Source organism: Aethalodelphis obliquidens, unplaced genomic scaffold, assembly GCF_003676395.1.
Source record: "Aethalodelphis obliquidens isolate GAN/ISIS:26980383/991018 unplaced genomic scaffold, ASM367639v1 scaffold9, whole genome shotgun sequence".
Classification (NCBI taxonomy): domain Eukaryota; kingdom Metazoa; phylum Chordata; class Mammalia; order Artiodactyla; family Delphinidae; genus Aethalodelphis; species Aethalodelphis obliquidens.
The window spans coordinates 50886151-50909070 of NW_020837953.1; the positions used below are offsets into that span (position 1 = coordinate 50886151).

Below are 22920 nucleotides of genomic sequence, written 5' to 3' on the forward strand. Positions count from 1 at the left end.
GGCCACGTCCGGCCATCACACAGCTGGCCTGGCATCTGTGCCCACGTCTGTGAAGTCTCCGGGACAGGTGGGGGGCCCCAGGGGAAGCAGAGGCTGGAGTCTGGGGTGGGGGTGAGGGGACCCCTGGGGGCCCTTTCCTACTCCTGCCCACTGTCTGAGAAGTGTGTCCAAGGGCCAGGCGCTCCAGGAAGCCCCTGGGCCGCATCCCGCAGCCTGGTCCTGGACCTCACCACGGAAGTGGCCCTGGGGCCTCACCCCTGTCTGTCTCCACAACTCGGCCCTGACCCCAGGATGGTGGGGCCAGTGGTGGGTGGCTCGACCTGGTGACTTGCGGCTCCTTCGTGGAGGGGGGGCTCTGACCCGGGGCCTGGCCTTTATGGTCAGAACAGTGACCACCGGTGGCCTCCAACCACCAGCTGGCGGGCCTGCTCTGTTCCCAGGGGCGGATGAGCTGGCCAGGGTACCTGCCCCTGAGGTATGTCTCCACCTGTCCTTGGAGCTTTGGGCCTGTCAGCCTGGGCAGGCCTGAGGGGTCAGGGGTGACCTCTGCCCTTCTCAGGGCTTCCTCTGTGCCCCCAGGGCCTGCCGACCCTGCCGTCCTTGACTGGCTCCTGGGGGCGGGGCGGGGCGGGGCCGGGGCGGGGCGGGGCGGCACCTGTACTTGGTGGGGAACATCCGCTCGCAGTCCTTGCACTCGTGGGCCTGCCCGTCGGTGCCCCCGCCGCCCAGGCCCTCGGGCTTGAGCTCGTCGGCCAGGCCCTCGTAGAGCACGGCCCCCACCGAGCTGCACGCGTACTTCTTGTGGCGCCGCAGGTCCAGCTTGGATGGGAAGAGTTCGTCACACGCGTCGCAGCGGAACGTGGGGTCCTCTGCGAGGGAGAGAGGGTGGGCGGTGGACGGGTGGCCCTGGACCTGCCCCAGGCCCGCCCCAGGCCCGGGGCTGCAGGGGGTGCCTCCCTCACCGGCTGTGACCCCTCCCGCATCCTCCCCGCCCTCCTGCTGGACCTGGGAGGGGCTGCCCCGGGGCGGGGACACGGAGGCAGCAGGGACCTGCGTCTGCCCCACAAGAAACACGGAGAAGCGCTGGGCCCCTCCCCGCGCCTCGGGAGCAGAGAAGGAAGGCTGGCCAAGCGCTTTGTGTATGAATCAGAAGAGAGACGGCACGGCTCCAATGCGTATCATAAACGATTGTCGTCAAGGTCAAACAAATAAAAGGGAGGCGGCTATTATGAAGTTTACGAGGCAGCATCCTGAGGACCCTGCCAAGCTAAACAGCTCAGAGTGTGAGTCCCCAGGGAAGGACCTCCGGGCCCATCCCCAGCCCGTGGCTGCCCCGGCACAGCTTTTCCCTGCAGCAGGGGTCCCCCTCCCCGCCGAGGACCACCTCGTGTTCCCCGCAGGTCTGAACAGAGAACCTGCACGAAAAGCTCCAGCACAAATGAATCGAAAGGTGTGCTGGTGAGTGGCTGTGTGAACGCGTGTGCGCTCCTTGTGCACGGGTGTGCAGCTGTGTGTGTGCACGGGTGTGCACATCGGTGAATATCTGAGCACGTCTGCCTCCTTATGAGGACACCTTCGCATGGATGTGCAAGCATGTTCGTGCATCTGCACTCGTGCTTGTGCTGGTTTCATGTATTCCTGTGCACGTGTGCATGTGTTTCTGTCGCCGCCACAGGTGTGAAAAATGTGTGTGTCCGTATATCTGCACACTTGCGCGCAGGTGCATGCAAGTGTGCCTGAGGGGGCACATCTGCATTTGTGCACGTTTGTGTGTTCCTGTGTGTGATTACTTGGCACACGTGAATGGATGTCTCTGTGCACGCATGTGTGTTATGTGCGCACACGCATATTAAGTATACGAATTCGTTTGCATGACTGGCCGTGTGTTAAGTGTGTTGGGTGTGCATGTGTATACGTGAATGCGTGCACATTTGTGTGTGAATATGCACTTGTGGGCCTGTAAATGTGTGTGCAATTGTGTGTGTGAATATGTGTGCATGGGTTTGTGTGTGAATGTTATGTGATTGTACTTGTGCGCATGAGTTAGTGTGTTTGTGTGAACCTGGGTGGGTAGGTGTGCATTTTTGCACGAGCGTGAGTGTGTGTGTGTGCGCACGTGAACAAGGACCTCTGGGCCTGGCAGTGGGCAAAGCCGTAACCTTGGGCTGGATGCTGACTAAAAGGGCCTGACCCTAAGGGGTGCAGAAGCCAGGGGGGTGGGGGAGATGGGGGCAGACAGAAGGACCACCACCCACGTCTCAGGACAGGGGGCAGCTCTGCAACCTGGGCCTGTGGGCTGGGGGAGGGTGGGGGTAGGGGAGGACTCCTCGAGACTGGAAGCTTCCCTGAGCCTGAGGGCGAAGGTACCGCTCCCGGCGTCTGGCCACACCCAGTGCCCCCACTGGTGGGCACCCAGAGCCCCCCACGCCCAAGGGGGACACTCCTGAGGGATCCATCTCTGAGATGCCCCCGGGCCTTGGATGAAGCCCTTGGACACACACAGAGGCAGCTGTCACCTTCCCTGGGTGACAGGGGAGAGCTGCGGGGAGGAGAGGAGCCCAGGGGACGCGTGTGGGGGGGCGGGGGCAGGCCAGGCGGGCCCAGCGCTGGTCAGACATAGCCGAGTCCCAGCTTCCTGGCCTGCTCGCCGACAGGAGGCTGCGGTCAAGAAAGTGCTGGAACAAGGAGGGGAAAAGCCAGCTCGTGCTCAGAGTCTGGGGAGCCCAGTTACAACCCCCAGCCCTGCTCTGGGCGGGGGGACCTGAGCTGAACTCAGGGCTTAGAAGGCTCTGCCCCCACCCAGTATCCCAGAAAGGCCGTCCCTGGACCTGCCCCTGACACGTGCTGAGCCACAGAACAGACTGGAAGGAGGCAAGAGGGCCAGCCGGTCCTCTGCAACCACAGAAGCCCAGGACGGAGGGCGGCCGCGCCAGTGACCCTCGAGCCAGCGTTTGCGAACACAAGGCCAGCAGGACCCCGGCGTCCCCACCAGCGGGCAGCCCCACTGGGCAGAAGGACTAGGAGGCGGTGGGCTAAGTCAGAAAAGATTCTAAAACGAGGCCCACTGAGGCCCCAGGCCGGTCCCCGGGTGCTGGGGTGGAGCCCCAAACACAGTCCCGAGAGGGGGCCGGTGGGAAAGGAGGACGCACATCACAAACTAGTCACCTGGCAAGTCTGCAAGACGCTGCCTCTAAAACAGCAGGGAGCCTGAATGCTGCTTTCAGGGAAATGGCCGCTGTGACGTGGAGGCGGGGACCCTCCACGTGCAGGCTCCACCCCGGGAACTTTATACGGTGTCCCCTCCCCCGAGCTCCGCATCAGTCCGCATGCTTTGTCACTGGTAAATGGAGGAGGCCGGGGGAGGCTGCCTGGCTCCCCCCGGGGCACCCAGAGGGGAGGTGGCAGAGCTGTGTTCGTGGAGCCGTCGCTCTGCTGGGTGCCCGGGGCAGGCGGTTGAGTCCCAGCTTCCCGCTGAGGGTATAAGAAAGGCACCCATGTGGCGTGCGTGTGGGCACGCGCTGTCATCCACCCGCCCCCGCAGGCCTTCCCTGTCCTTAGGAACATGGATTCCTTTCCACTGGGTCTGAGTACCAAGAACACCATTTTAGAACAGAACCGGATGCATAGACCCCGCAAAACTGCTCTCGTGGGCTTGTTCGGACTTCCTGGGCTGGAATGAGGCTGAGGGGGGCCCCCTCCCACCAGCATCAAGATGAAGTTAGAAATGCCAGTTTGTATCTTACTCTTTCTGGACCCACCTAAGAACAGTCACCAAAGTTGAAATTTGCAAACAAAGACAAGAAGAAGGGCCAGCCCCGCCCGTTCATAGCCCCACCCACCCATAGCCCCACCCATCCATAGCACTGACCAACTTATGTTTCCAGTTGGGATCTGGACTTTGGATTTACAATGAAAATTCAGCCTGTTTCTCACTCTGAAGGCATTTGAGGGCGTCCTGGAGGCAGTGGAACCAGCCGTGGAGGGCACCCTCACCTCCATTGCCCTCATCCCATCACCAGCCCAAGTTTGCTCCTGTCCAAGGACAGAGCCGAGGACAGGACATGTCCAAGTCTCGCTCACCTGTGCCATGGTGTGCACAGGTGTCCCAACGACTTCCACGCAGGTAAAGTTGACATTGAATACACACCCAGGGCAAGCTGGACGGGGCAAGAAGGATGTGCCCAGTCCACGTGGTTTTCACTTTCCCAGCATAAGCAACTCCATTTTAAAGAAATACTAGAGTATGTTACACTCGGGTTCCATTATGTTTATTGTGTTGTATTGCTGTATTATGTTATATTATGCCTATCTCATGCTTTATACCCAATACAATGCAGCCTCTTGATCTTTTTTGGAGAGGGGGGAAAAGTTAATAAATTTGAACCTTTCTCAAAAGAAAGGCATATTTGAAAGGAAATGATTTTCTTTATTTTCTCCCAAGGGCAAGAAGTTCTCCTGAAAGAGAAATCTTTCCCCTCTCCATTGAAAGAGTAAAAACAAAATAAGAAGTCCCTGGAACTAATGAATCTGAAAGTGGCTTCCCTCGGCTCTGAATCACTTGTAGGTAAATGGGAACTGAATTTCTTTACAAAGGGGCAGCTTTGAAAGAGCATTGCCAGTCCCAGGTCTGCAGGACTGGGGCTGTTTCCCCCAGCGAACTGGCAAAGCGGCCCCCACCCCCATTTCTTCCATGATACCTGGACGTTGTCCTGGCAGAGCCCCTGCCCCCAACAAGAGCACCCAGAATTGTGATTCAGAACTGAAGTCTCTTCTCCTAAATCTGGGAAGGCCGTGGACCGGGGCTGAAGCTCTGTCTTCTACCCAAACCAAAGTAAACCAAGGCCATGGCGGCCTGATGTTCTGTTTGTCAAGTCTCAGCCTCACGTCTATCTGAAGTTCTATCAGCAACTTTTCAAGGCAAAGCAGGAATGTAACAGGAAAATACATCAGTGCCTAATGGCTTCAGGGAACCCAGGGGGACACAATTATGTGGCATCTGCATGCTAAGCTACCAGCCTGGAGGCTCAAAAGCCCTCAAGAGCGCACTCCAAATTCCTGCCGCGATAAGGGGCCGCTGCATTTAGCTGGGGCTGGGATAAAAGATTTTTTATGATAATTATCTTAGTCAGGAACATTTTTACATTCTCTTTCTGTGTGCTTCAGAGTTAACTGGGTGCAGGGGGGTGCGGGGGGGTGCGGGGGGGACTGTTGAGAGGTGAAGGGGTGATCTTGACAGCAAAGGGTACAGAGAGTCAAATATTTGATGTGGGACTATTATGTGCCGAAAGCCATTAGCCCACAAACGTCTGGTAAATTATTAGGAAAATGCAGACCCAGGTTATTGAAGATCGGGCGTTGGAAGGGGGACAGGAATCAAGGTTTTTCAAACCTTTTGGAAGAAAGACATGTCATCATACAAACGAAACCCCACGACCGGGCGCACTCCTTGGGTTAGGCAGATTTATCTCTCTGCCTTCCTGTGCATTATCTAAGATTCACAGGTCTTTTCAACAATTATTTTAAGTAAAGTGAGACCACCCCTCTGCTACCCGGAGCTCAGCCATTCTTTTCTCCATGGCCTAATTAAAACCAAAGTCTAGAGGAGAGCATGCGTAGGGCCGTCTTGCAGAATTGTCCTTCTGTGGAGATAGCCTTTGGAACAACTCACGGGCACACAGTGCTGCCCCACAAAGGTGGGCCGCACTCGGGACCACAAAGGTCGCTCTGCTTCCTGCTAATTCCAACGCCCAGCTCCCTGGCCCAGCCAAGCGCACCCCCGGGCCATGACATTGGAGCAGTTCCTTAGAGAAACTTGCAGTAAGTGGCATTAATCATTAACCCCTGGAGTGTTTGGAGGGGAGGGGAAGAAAGACAGGAAGGGAAAGACCAACCTCCCCCCTTTCTCTAGCAGGAATGGAATCCTGAGCTCCGGAGATGGCCAGAAGGAGAGGCTGCCTGTCTGCTCATTGCTGGGGTCTCATTCAAAGAAGAGACACGGTCTACTCAGCAGCTGCGCTTAGGGAGTTAACGGCCCAGCTGGTACTCCGCTGCCAACGCAGCGTCCTCCAACCGGACTTTTCCTCAGCGGCTTAAAAACGATTCCAGAACCCCAAGGCTTAGCAACGTGGATGAAGGAAAAGAAATCTGGATTTCAGAAATCCGAGCTTATACGAGACTGTGATTTTCTCAAGCGTCCTCTGAGATGTGCCTGAGCATGGATGAACAAGGAAGGGAAGTATGTCTACTGGACAAACACCAAGTGACCAACCGAGAGGAAAGGACATTTGGGACGCTTCCCGCAGTCCCGCTGAAAGAGCTCAGTGGCCACCGTACCACCAAGGAGCCCACCGAAGCCCTAAATTCTCCCTCTCACCACATAAACTTTCCCTTAACCTGTCTCTGGGACTTTTTGCTTTTAACTGCAGATGGGCGTTACTTTCAAAGACACTTATGGCATCAGTGCCCTCTCTTAAATGAGACCGAAACTTTCCCCTGGCACAGACTCTGGAGGCAAAGATTTCCAAGCCGCAAAATGGTTTTGTTTGTTTTTAAGTCATGTAGAGAACAGGCAATGCTGCTGCTGCTAATACTAATTATGCAGTTTAAAAAAAAAATCGCCTAGGACTCTACCACTGAAGAGCTGTAACCTAGGACTCTACCGCTACAGAGCTGTAACCTAGGACTCTACCACTGCAGAGCTGTAACCTAGGACTCTACCACTGCAGAGCTGTAAGGCGGCAGGACACCCATCCACACGCACTGTCTGAAGTCGTCCCGAATTCAGGGTGTGGCCCATGTAACCCAAGGAAGGAGAAAGCAAAGCGCTTAGGTTGAGAAGTTGTTAGGAAGAGGCTGGTTCTCTCATTTGGGGTCCGGGTGGTGGGCCTTGGGCAGCAGCCGGGGGACCCCCGGCCCCTGTCACGTGGCCCGAAGTGATGGGAGCTCCAGGCCTCTGCTCCTGTGGGTGGGGGCTTACCATCCAGGCTGGGGGGCACCGTCCCCAGGGAGTACGAGCCTTCTTTCACGTGGACCAGTAGCTCTTCTCCTGGCTCAATGTCCTTAATGACTTTATAATAAATCTATGACGGAGAAACCAGGGAGAAAGCGTCAGCATTGGCGGCCTTGCTGCTTAAAAGACACATCGCGCACACCCAGCCCGCACGCCACTGACACTGCTCCCTGGGGGGGCTGGCCCGCTGGCCACTTGACCTGCCTTCTAATTGCTGCTAAGAGGTTCCCCTTTGGAACTTGACAGAACACACGCAGAAGGACTAGAGTCTATTTTTAACTTGTTTGACCCAGATTTTGGATATTGGTAAAAGGGGTGCAAAAGGAAATAGGTGAGGATTAGCTCCAAAGTTCCCAAGCAGGGCGAGTCCTAGAGGGAAATATTAGGAAAAGTGGATCTTTTCATCAGGAGTGGAGCCTGGGCTGATTCCCGGGTTCCTCTTGTCAGTATGTATGTAAGACACCCTTTGCCGTCTGGGGGCGGGGCGGGGTCTTCAGGGGGCTCGAGAGTGAATTTGGATGTTTATGAAAGTGACTATGAACACAGACGGAGGCCCGATCAGCAGGGGTGAGTCTCAGGTGAGTGTGGACGCCACCTGTGCCTGCCGCAAGCTCGGTGCCAGCGGCCGTTGGCGGTCTGAGATGGGGGACACCTCTGAAAACAGAGATGGGTCGGGTGGGGCTCAGGGTAGAGTCTGCAGCCTGGAGCAAGCTCTGAGGGACGTCCAGCCTCAGTACTCCGAGCAGCCCCGTACCCTGCCAAGGTGTCCCCTGAAAAAAACACCGTCTGCATGGGAGGTGGCAGCCACGATCTGGAGAACCCCAGCGACTCAGAAGGGCAGCATGACAGGGACCATCAGGGATGGAGCCCAGGGACCAGGCTTCAACAGCCTGGGGGGCTTTGGGAGAGGATGGGGCCTTCCTTGCCTTTGCAAGACCCTACCTGGGAGCCCCTTCCCTCCCTGGGGACCAGGGACACAGCTCCCCTGCGTGGGGGCACCCTCTCCTCACGTGAGCAGGGCTGACAGCAGGAGCCCTGCATCTTAAATGGCAGGCAGCAGAGTACATTACTCTCAGGCCAGTCCACTTCCTAGCATGCTGGCACGTGGTGGTTGGGTCTTTCTTCAGATACCAGTAACCAGGGAGCTTCCAGGAGCCCAAAAGCTCGGCCACAGGACTGGCCGGGGGGCCAGAGAAGGACCCGAGACGAAGTCCCTCTGCCCTGGGAGACCTGGGGGCTGAGGCTTCTCCAGGCCATTTCCATCCGAGGTCCCACAGCACCACCCTCCCCATGGAGGACATGGCGGTTAGGTGTCAGGCCAGGCTTCCCAGAAGCAGCTGGCCTGATTGTGGCCCCAGGGACTGAGCTGGGCACCGGCCTGCCGGTCTTCCTCCCCCCGCCCCCGGGTCCCGCCCTGGGGAAACATCTGGAAGGCTGAGCTTCCTCATCTCTGGTGGGGCCCCTTTCCCCCTTTCCCCCCTCTCCCCAGGCCAAGTCCAGCTTGGACGCCCTCACAGCCAGTCTCGACTAACTGCAGAATGACACCAATGTGCTCTCAAAGGGACAGCAGAGCCACACTGCGTCCCCAAACGCCCAGCCGAACACTTGGACTGCGGAACTGCACCCAGTGGAAGAGTATGCGCATGCGCAGATGGCTTACCAATGTGCAGCGTTCCTTTCCCTGCGCTCGTTAGGAATTTCATTTTGCAACTATTCCCTGGCACGTCGCTAAAATAATGATGAGATTTTGAAAATGGAGACTAGAAACTGTACCATATTACCTTCTGTAATTAAATCAATTGTTATTAAGCTCCCAGTTTTGTATTATTTTACCTAAAAATTACACAGTGGCTGAATCATTGTTTTAAAAAATCAGACTCGAGTCACTGTATTTTAAAATCGGACCCAGAGTGAACCCCACATTTCAACAAAGCTCGGAGGAGCCCCTGAGCCATCCCGGGGAGGTGAGTCAGGTTTTATTAATACACGGGAACAATCGCACTTTCATCCCGGCTGCGGAGAGTAAGCGCATCCAGCAAGTGCTGGCTTAATGCGCCCGCGGGCCGCTGAGTTCCCGCGCGCAGGCTGGGGCGGGCCCGGCGGCGCGGTGTCTTCTCGAGGGTCCCCGTTAGAGGGCAATGTGGACCCGTTAGAGGGCAATGTGGACCCGCCCGCAGCATCTTTCCCGGCCGCTCCGCCCGCCCCCCCGCCCCCCACCCCGCGCCAGCCCGCTAGCGCCAGGGACGCGCGAGACCGGCGGTGCTCTCAGACCCGGTCCCGGCTCTGCGGCGGCCGCATCCTCCCGCGGCCGGATGCTGGGCTCGTGCTCCAGCCGGGCTGCCGGGGCTGGCGCGGCCCGCCTCCCTCCTCCGCCTCCCCCTCCGACCCCCTCTGTGGGCCACCCAGCCTTCCAGGACCCCCACCCCACCCCACCTCTCCGAGGGCCCTCGGACCCCCAGAACCCCGCCCACCCCTCACTGGGAGGCTGCCCGGGTCCCCTCCCCCCCACCCCTCCCAGCTCTGAGGGCTGCACTACCTCCTGCCCCCTCTTCCCACGCCCCACCCCGCTCCGACCTCCTCGGAGGCCGCCTGGCCTCGGGGGGAACCGACCCTCCCCAGTCGCCGCCGGAGGGTCTAGCGCGCTGGCCATGGGATGCAGTTTTGTGCGCAGTGGGCACCCCCGCCCCGGCCTGGGACCCTCGGGGCAGCCCGGGCACCTAGCAGGGGCCGCCTCGACTTTGAACCGCAGTCGGAATTAAGCGCTGTTAGCGCTGATCGCAGAGCCTGGGGCGGGGCTGGGGGCGTGGGCGTCCCCGACCTGCCTCCACCTTGAGGACGGGGCGCGGCGGCGAACCGGAGACCACTCGAACTTTCCCAAGCCCAGCCGGTCCGCCTTTGCCAAGGGCGCCCGGTGCGCGGGCCGCCCTGGTCCACACGAAGGCCGCCAGTGCTTTTACGACCCGTTCGCAGTGGCACCAAGGTCTTATCAGCCAGACGCGCAGAGAAAGACCCGGTTCCTGGTCTGCGGGGTCGGGTGACTTCCCGGGACAAAGGCCGGGCTTAGGTGGGACTGAGGCCTGGGCAGTCTCCTGGCTTACAGGGCACAATTACAAATTGCGCATTGACTGTACCGGCAGGCCCCTTCCGTTCGAGGCCCGTAATAAATTATTATTGCAACCCCTTAAACATTCCTAAAGTCGGTTTATAACCTGCCTTTCATTGTATGCCCCTCCGTGGGTCATATTCAGACCCCAGGGCCAAGTGGGCATCACGGACGGGCTGAGTCCTAAGGCTTTGCACAAGAGGGAAGACAGAAGCCTGTTCTCCAGGGAAGAAGGAGCCCTGGCCTCGGATGCCCTTTCGTTCCCAGGCTCAGCGCAGACCTGCGTTTGTCGGCATCTGAGTACCCAGGCCTGTCTCTGACAGCAGCAGCCCTGACACTGTTTAAACTCGCCTCAGTCCTTGGACTGTGTAGCAAGGCAGAGCTGGAATTTTCTCTCTGGTTTCAGGATCTGAGGGTGGGGGCCGGGCGGGGGGGAACCCACAGCAACAGCTGAGTTTACTAGCGCCAATAAATGTCTGCTCTAAACGGCTTTAAAAAATAACAATGCCAAACAGACCTGATCCCAAGTTAAGTCCTTGTTCAGCATTTTAGTTCTCTTTGGAACAGCGAGACCTGATTGAACACGGGCGGGCGACACCAGCAAGGGGGCCTCGGGATTCTAACTGTATTTACCCTGACCCAGCCTAATTTCTTCCCCTTTTATAATCTCTAGACACAAAGAGACAGCTTCTTGTAGGTGAACGGAGCCGGGAAAAATAAGTGGCCACGTTCTCAGCAAAAGACGGAGAAACTGCCTGAGGAAAGTTGGGTTGCTTACGGGCCACATTCAGCGAGACCCAGCCTCTTAAGAAAATGAACATCATTTTCTTTTCCCCCAGCAACATTCTTTAAGACAAAGAAATATTTCAAATTGATGATGGCTGACACTTTGGGGTATTTTCTCCTTAGAGTTCCTTAAGTTTGTTTCTGTTTTTAATACCAAGTCAGTTTCACAAGGATAGATACTATTTTCAAACATGAAGACTTACGTCGCACAATTTTTATTCCTCCTTAATCTTAGAATTTTAAAATTTGAATAGGTGAACAGCTCCATCCAACCTACACTGGGTAGAAATGACTAGACTGCAGACTTCCAGCCTGTAGGTTGAATTCAGGCCAAAGCCGTGCTCTCCTCTCCCTGGAGCAAACGGTTTTCTTAAAAAACATGAAAGTGATAAGTGAACTGGACCATGTTTCCCCGCTGCCCCCACCCCCCGCCACCCCCGACCAGTTTGAGAAATTTTAAAGGCGTATTTGAGTAAAGTAGGTGAAATGTCTTTCAGTGCTTATCTTAAAAAAAAATTAAACCTCTCTCCATCCTGGATTTCAGAATTCACTTGTGCTTCCATTTGTGAAGGCTTTCGGCGTGGTGCACAAGGGGCTTTTCACGAAAGAGAAGCACACAGCGAGGGGAATTTGCATTGCTCTAAGATCTTGATGAAAAGCAAATTCACCCAGTGGCCAGTCTGCCTTCGGAGAGGGGAGGCTGGTCTGAGGGGTATCCCTGGGCATTTTTGGTCTCTCAGGATCCCCAGAGTGGTGAGGTGGGTCCTAGCGCTGCCTCATTGCTTCAAGACCTTTGGAATTGTCACCACGTTTCTTCATTACTTGCTGTCCCCAAACATGGACCATCTCTCTCTGGGAAAGTTGGTGGACACTGGAGTCCTGAGGCTGGTGGAGGGGTTGAGCATTTGGAGTTTAAGGAACAGCCCAGGTGATGCTCCAGGACGAAGCAGGGAAGCAAGCGTTCGGAGCTGCCGAGGGTCTGGGCAGGTGTTTATTTCCCTTTGCCTTCACTGTGGGAACCTTTCCCTGGCCGTTTCAGAGCCGGGTAGGAGCAAGGGGACGGCCAGCCACTCTGGGTGCATTCGGCACCACCCGCAGGCTCCAGGGACGAGCAGACAGTTCTTTCCTTAGGCCGAGAGAGGGGAGAAAGCTTGTCATCTTTGGGATTCGCCGCTTTCCTCTCTTCCCAAGTGTGGCTGAAGCAGCGTGTGCCTAAACCTTTACTTTTTGCTGTTATATGTTCTGCCACCTTCCCAGCAGCTCAACATTGAAAAACATCTCTCTCTCTATCTCTTCTTAGTTGTACAGTTTGTACCTGGATGTTACAATTATATTTGTTATCTATGAATTATTATATTTATATATAATATAAAAATATATAGTATAGAGTTTGTACCTAGATTTCATTTTAATGTATATATATATATAGTGTAAATTATTGGTCACAGTTAGATTGTCTTCATTATTCTTAAGTGCCTTCTTCTAATAAGGTATCCCACTTAATTAAGAAGAAAAAAATATAAATTCTGGTAAATGATGATAGCCAGTATCGTGAATGGATGCCTTGCCCTTTGCCCCAAAGGGGGTCAGTTTGCTCCAAAGAGTAAAATCCAACAGCTTTCTGACTCAGAACAAATTTGCTGTATTTTTTAAGTCCTTTGTCAATTGGTTAAGAAGCGCTAAAACGAATTCCCCATCCTTCTCATTTTCAAACGGAAAATTGTATCTAATTGTTTGGAAGCTACCATTTAAACCGGCCCATCCATTTACGATTTTTAATTAAAAAGAAACTGTGGAGGGAGTGATGGGCTGTCCGGCAACAGGGCAGAGCAGGGCGGTGGACGTCGCCTGCCTGTCGTGGAAAATCCTAGCCCCGGCGGATCGCTCGCCCTGACGTGGGGGTAGGCGGTGGGGGAGGGGAGGTGGTCTGCACCGGAGCAAAAGCAAACGCCGTGAGCTCTGGCCCGGGAACACCAGGTTCTCATTAGAAACAAGTGTTGGCTCTCAGAGACGGGGTGCTGCGTGGCTATCCGCTGGCTCATCTGCTAATGAAATTCCTTTGTTCAACACACTCTGCGAAGGAGATTAGCCTTTGTCTGCTTCCACTTTGGGGAGACTCGGCCCCTCTCCTCAGGCTGATCCCCTCACTTGCCCTCGGAAGGTGCTGTCAGTGGTGGGTTTTCCTCATGCCCGGCCAGCTCCGGCCGTGGGGGTGCAGCGCGGGCCTCGCAGCCCCTCCGAGGTGTGCTGGGGGCTCCGACCCCCAAGTCGCGCTCCCCAACACGTGTGTGTGTGACCCCAGCATCATGTGGTACCATCTTCAGCCCCACCGGCCACCTGAGCCCCGGCCACCGCCATCCTTGCCCTGCTGCGGCAACGTGGGAACGGGAGAGGGAGCCGGGCTGCGCACTGGCCTCCTCCTGCCTCTGCTTCCTCGGGTGGGCACTTTATTTCCAAGCTCTCGTTTTCTTTCTTACCATTAAAACAAATCCAAGAACAGACCCTGTCTGTGTCTTCTGAAACATCTCAAACCAACTTGTTTGCTCATAATCGTGGGAGAAAGAACCAGCAGGGGTGACCTGAGGGTCTCGCGTTTTCCAAAAAGAAAAGTGGGGGTTGGAGGCTGCCGGGGCAACGGTCGAGCCTCCAGCGTGAACCAAGCCTCCCGTGGGCTCCTTGCCTTCTCTTCCTGCTAAGCTGGGAAAGTAAATCAAAGCACCCCAGGCTCTACAGCTATGGTCTGACCACCCCCCCAAAATCCCAGAGGATGCCATGTTCCGCCACAGCTGTCTACTGTGGGTGTTTCGTTCCTAGCACCTGGGCAGCCCTAAAGCTTGTGTGGCCTCAGGACCGCCTGTGGGTTCTATGCAGTAGCAAACCACAAGTCACCTTTAGGTGATGCACTGGGTGCAGGGAAACATTCATGGCCCCCCTGGCCTTTGCTGCCTGGGGCTCGCCCCTCCAGAGCTGCACAGAGGAGGGCTGAGGCTGTGCTGAAGCTGGTGCCCAGGAAGCAGGAGTGACGGGCCGGTCACCTCTCCCCGAGGGCCGCTGGGGCAGGGACCGCTTCGAGCCACAGGGCTCCAAGAGGGGCACAGATGAGGACCTGGGGGAGGGGCCCTGAGCACGGCCCTGCAGTCCCACGGCTGGGCGGGGGGCACGTGGTCAGCGGCCTGAGCGGCTCCGGGGAGAACGAGGCCCGACCAGATGGAAGGAGGCCATCCTGGGGGGCTGCACTGCCCAGTGCCTGGGCTCCCCGAGCGCCCACGATGCAGCTGGAGGGCTGCCAGCCGCTCAGAACCTCACGGGGCATGGGGAGTACGTCTGTCCTCACGGCCCGTCTGGCCACCAGCAAAGGCCGTGCGGGGCTGAGGGGTGTGAGACCCCCTGACCTCAGCTCGCCGCCCCACGTGGGTCTCTCCAGAGGACTCGGGACCATCCAGGGGGCCCGTCCAGAGCTGCCTCAAATCCCCTGGCTGCTGTGGCTTCTGGAACATTCTCTGTAAGACACCCTCTCCTGCCTGGTCTCCTTTGTCCTCTGGACACGGGGGCTCATGGTTACGAACTTCAGGTCAGTGCTCTTCTGACGGAAGTCGCCTCTCTACAGAACACCATCTGGAAACACTGTTCCCAGAAGCCGTTTTTATGGATCTGAGATCTGCAACCCGGTTCCTTCCCTGTGTCTGTGCTATGTTGGAGGAGGTGGTGTGTGTGTGTGTGTGTGTGTGTGTGTGTGTGTGTGTGTGGTGGGGAGCAGAGAGAGAGAAAGGGAAATTGTTCACTTAAGTGTGTTTGTGTGTTTGTATGAGTGTGTGTCGTCGGCGGGGGGGGGGGGGGAAGTTCCCTAAGTGGCAGGAAATGCGGGTGGAAACTCTTGGGATTATGGAAATCTGAGAAACCCCATTAATATCGTGTAATGTTTCCTTCTCAAAGAGAGGCCTGTCTTCAAAAATCTTTGTTTTATTATTAATATTTCAGGGACGTTTTTATCCCAGCTCTACACAGGGTCAAGCCGGTCGCTTTGCAGTACGCTGAGTTGCCAGGGCTCGGGACTGGGGGACGGAAGGAAAGACTTTCTGCTGGGCTGCGTGGCCATCCGAGAGAGCACGTCAGGCTCTGAGAGACTGTCTACAAAATAGTTCGAAATCTAGCATCCTCCTTTCAAAACTATATTTCTAAAATTCGCTTCATTCAAACCAACAAATACTGAGAATCTGTGTGTATTTCAGAGCAGTTTTCCTATTACTATTAGAGTTTAAAATTGTGTTATTTCTCAAAGGAAAATACATCCCTCAAATTGCCCATCTTCCTTTGAGATCTGAGATGCGGCCGCCCCCCCCCCCCCCCACCCCTTCGCTCCTGTTTTCCTGGTGTTTGGAGGCCCCTGCCATGCCGTTAAGTTTGGAGATGGGGACGTTGACGGGAATCCCGGTTGCCCCGTGCCAGCAGGAATCACCCACCATGGTCCCAGGAGGCAGGGCAGAGGGTCCTCTCTCCCTTGGAGGATGCAGGGTTTGAAAGGCCCTGGGTGGAGAAATTTTACTGCTTCCGGCTATTTCAGTTTTTTTATAGATTTATTTATTTTTATTTATTTTTGGCTGCGTCAGGTCTTCGTTGCTCCGCGCGGGCTTCCTCTAGTTACAGCGAACGGGGGCTACTCTTCATCGCGGCGGCTTCCTTGTTGCGGAGCATGGGCTCTAGGCGCACGGGCTTCAGTAGTTGTGGCATGCGGGCTCACTTGTTGTGGCTCGCAGGCTCTAGAGCGCAGGCTCAGTCGTTGTGGCGCACGGGCCTAGTTGCTCCACGGCATGTGGGATCTTCCCGGACCAGGACTCGAACCCGTGTTCCCTGCACTAGCAGGCGGATTCTTAACCACTGTGCCACCAGGGAAGCCCCCAGGCCATTTCATTGTTGTTTTGCTTAAATAGGCACCAAAGTCCTCTCCGAGCCTGTGAACTAAGATGGGGATCATAAATCCCCCAGCTTTAGGCTGCTAGAAGCATCAGCAGGCGAGGATGAAGTTTTGACGTTACGTTGGGTTTAAGTACTCGAGCCAGGTATGGTTGCGAACGTAGGATGGAGCTTGGTAAAGCACTGGGGTATAAAAGTGCGGTTAAATGAAAGGGAACCCATGAGTTTAGGGTACTCCTGTCCACTGGTCCTGAAGAAGGAAAGAGTTTGCTGCCAAGTAGTTAATTCCATTTGGACCCTGCGTGGAGCTGAAATAAAAGCCAACCTGAAACATTAATAATAAAACAAAGATGTCGGAAGACAGGCTTCTCTTTGAGAAGACGCTAGGCTGCATTTTCTGCATTTTCAAAAGCTTGCCACATAAAGGCACCTACCAAACATTTCTTTTTTAAACAAAAAATCTGGATCCTTCATTATTTTATGCTGCATCTCACAAAAGTGCAGTCCTGGCCCCGGCCTCCTGGTATCTTTTTCACTGCCCCTCGGCTCCCAGACACACGACCAAGGACACATGTTCTTTGCAAAGACAGACAACGGAAGGACCATCTTCCCACGTGCCTTAACCCTGATTCTCCTTCACTCACATTTCACGTTCATCTGGAAGGGGGAAGTGTCTTTTCTTTTTAATTTTTATGATTATCTTTTCCTTTATTTCCTCAATATATTTTGCAATTAAAAAAACCCTTTTTTTCAAAATGTTGGGTTCTCAGTGGAAGCTGTAGACCTCTCAGTAGCAGAGGTGGATTGGAGCATCGCCAGGTCGTGTCAGCGGAGGGAGGGCTGCTCGGTCCATGCTGAGCCCCATGGCCGGGGACGGGGCTGAGCAGATGAGGGCGAGGTGCTCGGCAGCTCACGCGGGTCCCGGGGCCTCCTGGGTGTGTGCTGTCTGCATTTCTTTATGCAAAACTGTCTCTCTAAAGTCGAAGAGCCTCAAACGGCTTTTAGAGGTTTGCACTGGCGACTCGAAGCTGCACCCCCTGTTATGTGGTCTCCACAAACCTTTTTTAAAGCAATGGAATCCTTTTTGCAAATGAAATCTCACGCGAAACCCCAAGACAGAGGCGAAAGCAGACGCCTCTGATGGAAGCGGCTGGGCCCCCGGGCATCTCGAGGAAGCCGTACCCTGGGGACCCAGTGAAAGCGTGGCCTGAGGGGCCTGGCTCTGAGCAGGGTCTCTGGGGGCCACTTTCAAAGTTGTAAGTAAAGACGTTAAAGGACTAAGGTTCCTTTGTGGTGGAAACTCCCGCGGCATCTTCTGTCCTGATTGGTTCCTGATACTGGATGCCTGCAGCCCCGGGCCGGCACAGACGTGGAGCAGCGGGAAGGGTCCAGCGTGCCGAGGGGGGTCTTCGGCCTCTTGGGGGCCGGCAGCAGAAGCCAAAGCATCCCTTGGCCCTGGTGGGGCCTGGGCTGAAGTCGGGACCACGCAGCTCAGGAAAGATATCAGTTGGCTCCCAGCAGGGCCAGGATTTTGTGCCCAAACAGGGCTAGTCCCTCCGCAGGCTGGCTGGGCTGCCACAGCTATTCTTGGCGGCTCTGGGCAGCTGGGGCCTCACCTCAGCCTTCCAGACAGCCAGTGCGGACCCTTCCGGGCAGCTTGGATAAACAGCCACTTAGACACGATTCTCAAGGACAGGGTTCTCTACTTCTCTCACGGGGCTGGCATTTGTCGGAATGTGGACCCTGAAATTTCAGACCCACCCGCTCCCGGCCATGTGTCTTCCCATAAGCCTCAAGCCCCATCAGCCCCGGAGCAAAGGCTCTGATGGAGCGTCCGGGGGTGTCGCTGGGTTCCCGGAAACTCAGCGCTGGCTAAGTGTCGGATAGCCCCCCGCTGCAGGACGGGCTTGGTAGACATGTGGCTAACCCTTCACCTCGGCGGCTCCACTCCCCTTCCTCCCGGTGCCAGGGCCCCAAGGCCGAGGCTCTGTGCGCGCCCGGACCCACCTGCTCGTTGATCTGACACATGGTGAGGTTCTGGTCGTCACAGGAGCACGCCACGCGGATGTACTTGAGCCAGGTGCCGGCCCCGGCCTGAGTAGCGTCCACGCAGAACTTCCCACTGCCCAGGTCTTCGGAGATCTGCCCGGCAAGAAAGAAAACCAAGAAAGGTCAGAGGCATCCTGTGCGCTACAGCCAACACACTCTACGTTTGCCCAGCAAGAGAGTCCGCTGTTTGGGTGCAGAGTAGGAAGGCAGACCAGCCTCTGGACATCAGCCGACCCTCCGGGCATCAGCCAGGCCCTCAGCCCACCAAGCCCACCGACGCCCAGGCATCTCCGGGAGGGAGCCCGACGCAGAGGTAGGGACTGCCCTGTCTATTCTCACCGAGCAGATCGTTGCCCTGGCACAGCCGTAAAAGTGCCGACGGCCTTGTGAAAACTCCCCAGCAAGCGGCCCCACATGTGAGAAAGCAGAGGCCGCAGTGTCCGAGGGCAGAGCCCTCTGCTGAGAGCACTGGGGTGGGCTGGGGGTGAGCGGTCTCGAAGGTGACGTTGTGGTCGGGTTGTGGCTGCGGGAGAATCTCGACGCGTGTGCGCCTGTGAGTGTGCGTGTGCCAGCGTGCACGCTCACAGCAGTGTGCACGTCACCCTGCAAGAAGGAACATCATTTGGTTTTCTTAAAAGTGGAAGTTTCCATCTGACGCTGGTGTTTGCAGAAGCCCAGCCGGCAGAGGCCCCACAGGCCCGACTGGCCTCAGGTACTTTGCTCTTGTTTTCTGAACGCCCTTCTGATAGGCAGAGGCCCGGGGCTTCTCCAGCGTGCGCACCTCTGAGCAGGTCGTTTCCCAGAAGACCGACCTGACTGCTGTCCCTGCTGAGAGGGGGATGCCCCAAAGCCGCCGGGCGCCGAGGTGGACGCTGCAGGCACAGTCCCTCCCACCTGCTCTGATCAGTGCCTGCTCAGGGCCCCGAATCCAGAGCCGTGGAGGCCAGTGGCATCGTGGGCAAGCTTCCTGGGCAGCTGAGCTGGGAGGCTGGGAGGGAAGGAGGGAGGGGCTGAGGCCACCACCACACTGAGGGCTGCAAGTACGTGTCCAGGTGGTCGGGAGTGTCCAGGTGGGCAGGGGTATCTAGGTGGGTAGGGGTGATGCAAACAGGGTGTCAGAAGGACTCAGTGAAGTCAGGGCAGGGGATAGGGACATGTCTTAGCACAAACAGAGGAGGCCGACCCCAGGCGCACGGCCCTGTTCCCCTGGGAGGTCTCCCCAGTGCCGTCTGATGAACAGGTAAGGACCCGAGAAGGGAGGGAGGCTGCCCCTGAGGCCTGGAGAAGCCCTTCTGGCCAGAGAACCAGATGCTCTGTAAACGGCTCAGGCGCCTCCCAAACGCCCACGGACACCTTCTACATGGCCCAGGGTCCCGCATGGCCTGTGAGTCAGTGAGGTTTGGGGAAGCAGCCGCCTTGCTGTGGGAGGGCCTAGAACCCACCTCTAGTCACACTGTGCCTCCAAGCCCCACGGGCCCCGGAGCCCACGGCAGCCCCTCCTGTCATGACGAGTCTCTGAGGGGCCGCCAAGCTGACTGGAAGGGGCTGTGAGCCCACAGGCCTCCGTTCTGACGATTCTCCATTTTGGGGACGTCAACCAAACGGCCCTAATTCTGAAAGAGCGCCTGGGCCAGTGTGGCCACAGGGAGGCTGCCCGGCCCAGCCTCTGGTCCTTGGCTGCCAGGGGTGAAGGGACACGGCCGCTCTGGGCCCCATCGGGAGGCCGCTGTGGGCTTGTGGGGGGCAGGCCACACGGGAGAGGCCCCTCTCCTGACGTCACGCCTCTCACGGGCCCCTTCTCTTACCTCCCACCCCCAGTGCAGGAAACCCGCAAGAGAGACCCACCAAGCAAAGCTGTGGGTAGTGGCCCCGTCACTTGGCGAGGCCCCCGGCCACCTGGCTGCATCACAGGGAGGGAGAGGGGCTGTGGCTGGCCAAGACCCAGGGGCCCCCCACCCCATCCCTCTGCCTCCCACCCAGCGTCTTCACAGGTGGGTGTAGGCGGGCGGCTGCCAGTCTCTCTGTCTCTGTCTCTTTGCCTGTGTCTCTCGGTCTCCTCCCCCCACCCATGGTCCAGTCTGGACTAGCAGAGACGGTCAGTGATGCTGTGAGCCGTCACAACCAGCGCAGGGCCCCCCCGCATCTCCCGTCCCCCCCAGAGAGCGTGCTTGACCCCGTGGTTCTCAAAGGATGTGTGGGGTTGGCCAGAAAAGCGCGGGAGGCCGGATGCAGGCATGGCCCGTTGCCTCTCAGTTCCGGTAGATTCTGCGACACTGCAGGGCGGCTGGAAGACCCCAGGCTCATCCCCCAGCCCCACATCCAAGCCCTGCCTGACCTAGGAGCAAATCCACACTTCTGCTGGCACACCTGTGGGCACACGCACAGACCCACCATGGCAGCACTGCCTCACGGAGAGTAGCTTCTGCATGGCCGGGCCCTCCCTCCTGAACGCCCCTGCTCGGCCCTCTGGGAACAGGCCTCTCTCTCCTCCACGTGACAGCCCTGCAGGTATTTGGACACGGCCCTCGTTCAGCAAACAGCTCTGGGCCTCTCAAACGCGTCTGAACGTGGACACGGCCGGTGGCTAACCTGCACGGACACTGCTCTGGGGCCTCTGGCCATGTGGCCATCCTTCTTGGGGTGCAGGGCCCAAAATTCAGAGGCAAAAACTGCTCCAGGGCCCCGCTGCCCAGCTCCAGGGGGTGTCTTCTCTCTGGTGAGCAGCCCCTCCTGGGAAACGTCCCTCCTCCTCAACCCGGAGGACCTGGTCCCCAGCCCCGACCATCTGGACCACCGCAGGGTGCCACTTACTTCCTGAAGGTCCCTGAAGGTCTGGGGGCCCCTTCTGCCTCATGGCCACCCTGGCTGGCTTTCTGGGGCGACAGAGGAGGCCTTGGTTAATGCCTTCCACCCAAAGAGACTAAAACTCTCTCTCTGAGAGGTAGCAGGGAACGGCTGACCTTTCCTCCAGGGAAGGCACAAGAAGCCCTGGTCTTGGGGCCCTGAACCAGCGATGCGGGGCCAGGTTGGGCAGTGGGGCTCACCCCGATGCCAGGACCACATCTCTCTCCTGTCTCTGTGTAGAGAGTCCAGCCCTGTGGGGCACACTGGGGCGTACCTGGGTGATGGAGCCGGGCCAGGGGGCGGGGGCGGGGGGCGCAGGCAGAAGCCCGGCCTGGAAGCTGCTGCTTTTCTGCCTCAGATCAGAGAAACACTCCCAGGAGCGGCCCTGGGCCTGGGCCTCGGGCCAGGTGGACAGGGTGCCGCAGGCTTGGCTTCTTGTTTGGGGCGTGGACGGGCCATGCCGTTTCTGATTACAGAAGGGGAGGAATGGGGGCGACGTTTGTCTCTCTCTGGCCTCCTTTCCTTCTGTCTCTGGCCTTCTCTCCAGGGTCTCCGCCGTGGCCAAGCTGGGCCCTCTGGGGTGCTCACGCCATGAGCCGTGTGGGCTCAGGCCTCTCTTGGTACCAGCACTGCCCCTTCTTCATCACTGCGGACCTCCCAGGCAGCGGCTGTCATTGCGCATTTTCAGGACACGAGAGGGAGGCTCCAGGAGCAGGGCTGGGCCCAGCCCAGGGCCCCCACATGCTGTCTGAGCCGGATCGAGGACCAGAGAGAGGGTCTGCATCCCGGCTCCAGGACCCACAGGACTCAGCACGCCCTGGGATCCAGAAAGCAGCCCCGGGCCGTCACAGGTCCCCCCTCCCGCCTCTCTTGGAATGAGACTTTCCAGGGCCCATAAGGACGGGTCATGTCGCTCTCTGCCCAGCTCAGCAGGGCCTGAGGCCTGGTTTGGTCTGTGCTCAGAGCCGTGCCCCAGGAGGCCAATACAGGTAGAAGTGGACGGAGCAGGTACAGGTGACGGCAGAGCCCCCGCCCCAGGCTGCGAGCTCGGTTCTGCTTCTGCACAAGGCATGCACCAGGGAGGGTGTGACGGAAGGAAAGAGTTGGCCCAGTTGCCCCCTAACCAATCGCCTAGGTCAACGTTAGCAGGCAATGGCCTGGAGGCTGCCATGGCCTCGGGGCTGGGTCTCTCTGCAGATCTGAGGTCCGGCCCCTCTGCCTCATCGCATCCAAAGCTTGGCTCTGGGCAGTTTGGGGCTGAGCCTTGGGGGTCCCGGAGCCTCCAGAGGAAGCTGCCCTCCTGCCCGCTCTCCCCCACTTGGCCTTCCAGGCCTTTCCACTCCTCGTCCCCCCACCAGCTTCCCCAGCTCATAAATCACCCCCACCAGAAAGGCCTAGTTGTGAAGCAAAGGCATAGAAAACTCTTCACCTTGACAATTGTTTTTGCGCATCATTTGAGGTTTCCTGCACCTCGAATTTGTGGGCTCGCTGCTGGGCTGCTCTCTCACGTTTAATGGGCGTGGCCAGCCTCCGGCCATCTGGGGTGTGCGTGCCGGCGGGAATGCCGACACATCTGTCGTCAGCCGCCTAATGGGTTCCGAGCGGGCGGGAAGGAACGGGCCTGGGAGGCCGGTCCCTCGGCCGCGTGTCCTGCCTCTGCAGCTCAGCTCCATGGAGGCCTGGGCCTCGCGTCCGCTTCTAGCTCGGGGAGGACCCAGGGGGCAGATCTCATCCTTCTCACCCTGACCCCTTCTTTAAGCTGATCCAGAGCCACGAGCTCAGCCGCCAAGCTGTGTGGGGCTGTCCTGCCCACATGCACCCGCACGTGCATAACACAGACACACACACACACGCACACGCACACACACGCCAAGACTTATGGCGTCCACGAGCAGCTGGAACAGAAAGTCCACTCTTGTGATGGAAGGCGGTGGGGGGGAGGCCTTCTGGAAACACCTCTGCTGGGTGCAGATGCGGAGCCTGGATGAGCTCGTAAATCCTCTGTCCTGACTCTCATTATGGGGCTGGTGGTGACATGAACAAGCACCAGGGAGAAATGTGGCCAGTGGGAAGCGGTCGCATGGCTGCCCAGCAGACAGGAGTCCTGGCAGGAGGGTCATGGGGCCCCACCTGCTCAGGCTGAGAGGAAGGTCAGGGGTGGGGGGAGGAAGGTCAAGGAGGGGGAGAAGGAGGGAGGAGGGGGGAGGGAGGGGGAGGG

General features: G+C 57.6%; 1 protein-coding gene across 2 annotated transcripts in view; it reads right to left on the reverse strand.

Moving 5' to 3' along the window:
- Positions 1–22920, reverse strand: part of PRDM16 (PR/SET domain 16) — a 214664-nt gene that overhangs the window by 29835 nt on the left and 161909 nt on the right. For both annotated transcript variants that reach the window (XM_027110444.1, XM_027110443.1), the window contains exons 3-5: positions 17817–17951; positions 6977–7079; positions 656–869 (exon numbers count right to left, since the gene is read on the reverse strand). In XM_027110444.1, coding sequence (XP_026966245.1) covers positions 656–869; positions 6977–7079; positions 17817–17951 — 452 coding nt within the window. The remainder of the gene's footprint in view (positions 1–655; positions 870–6976; positions 7080–17816; positions 17952–22920) is intronic.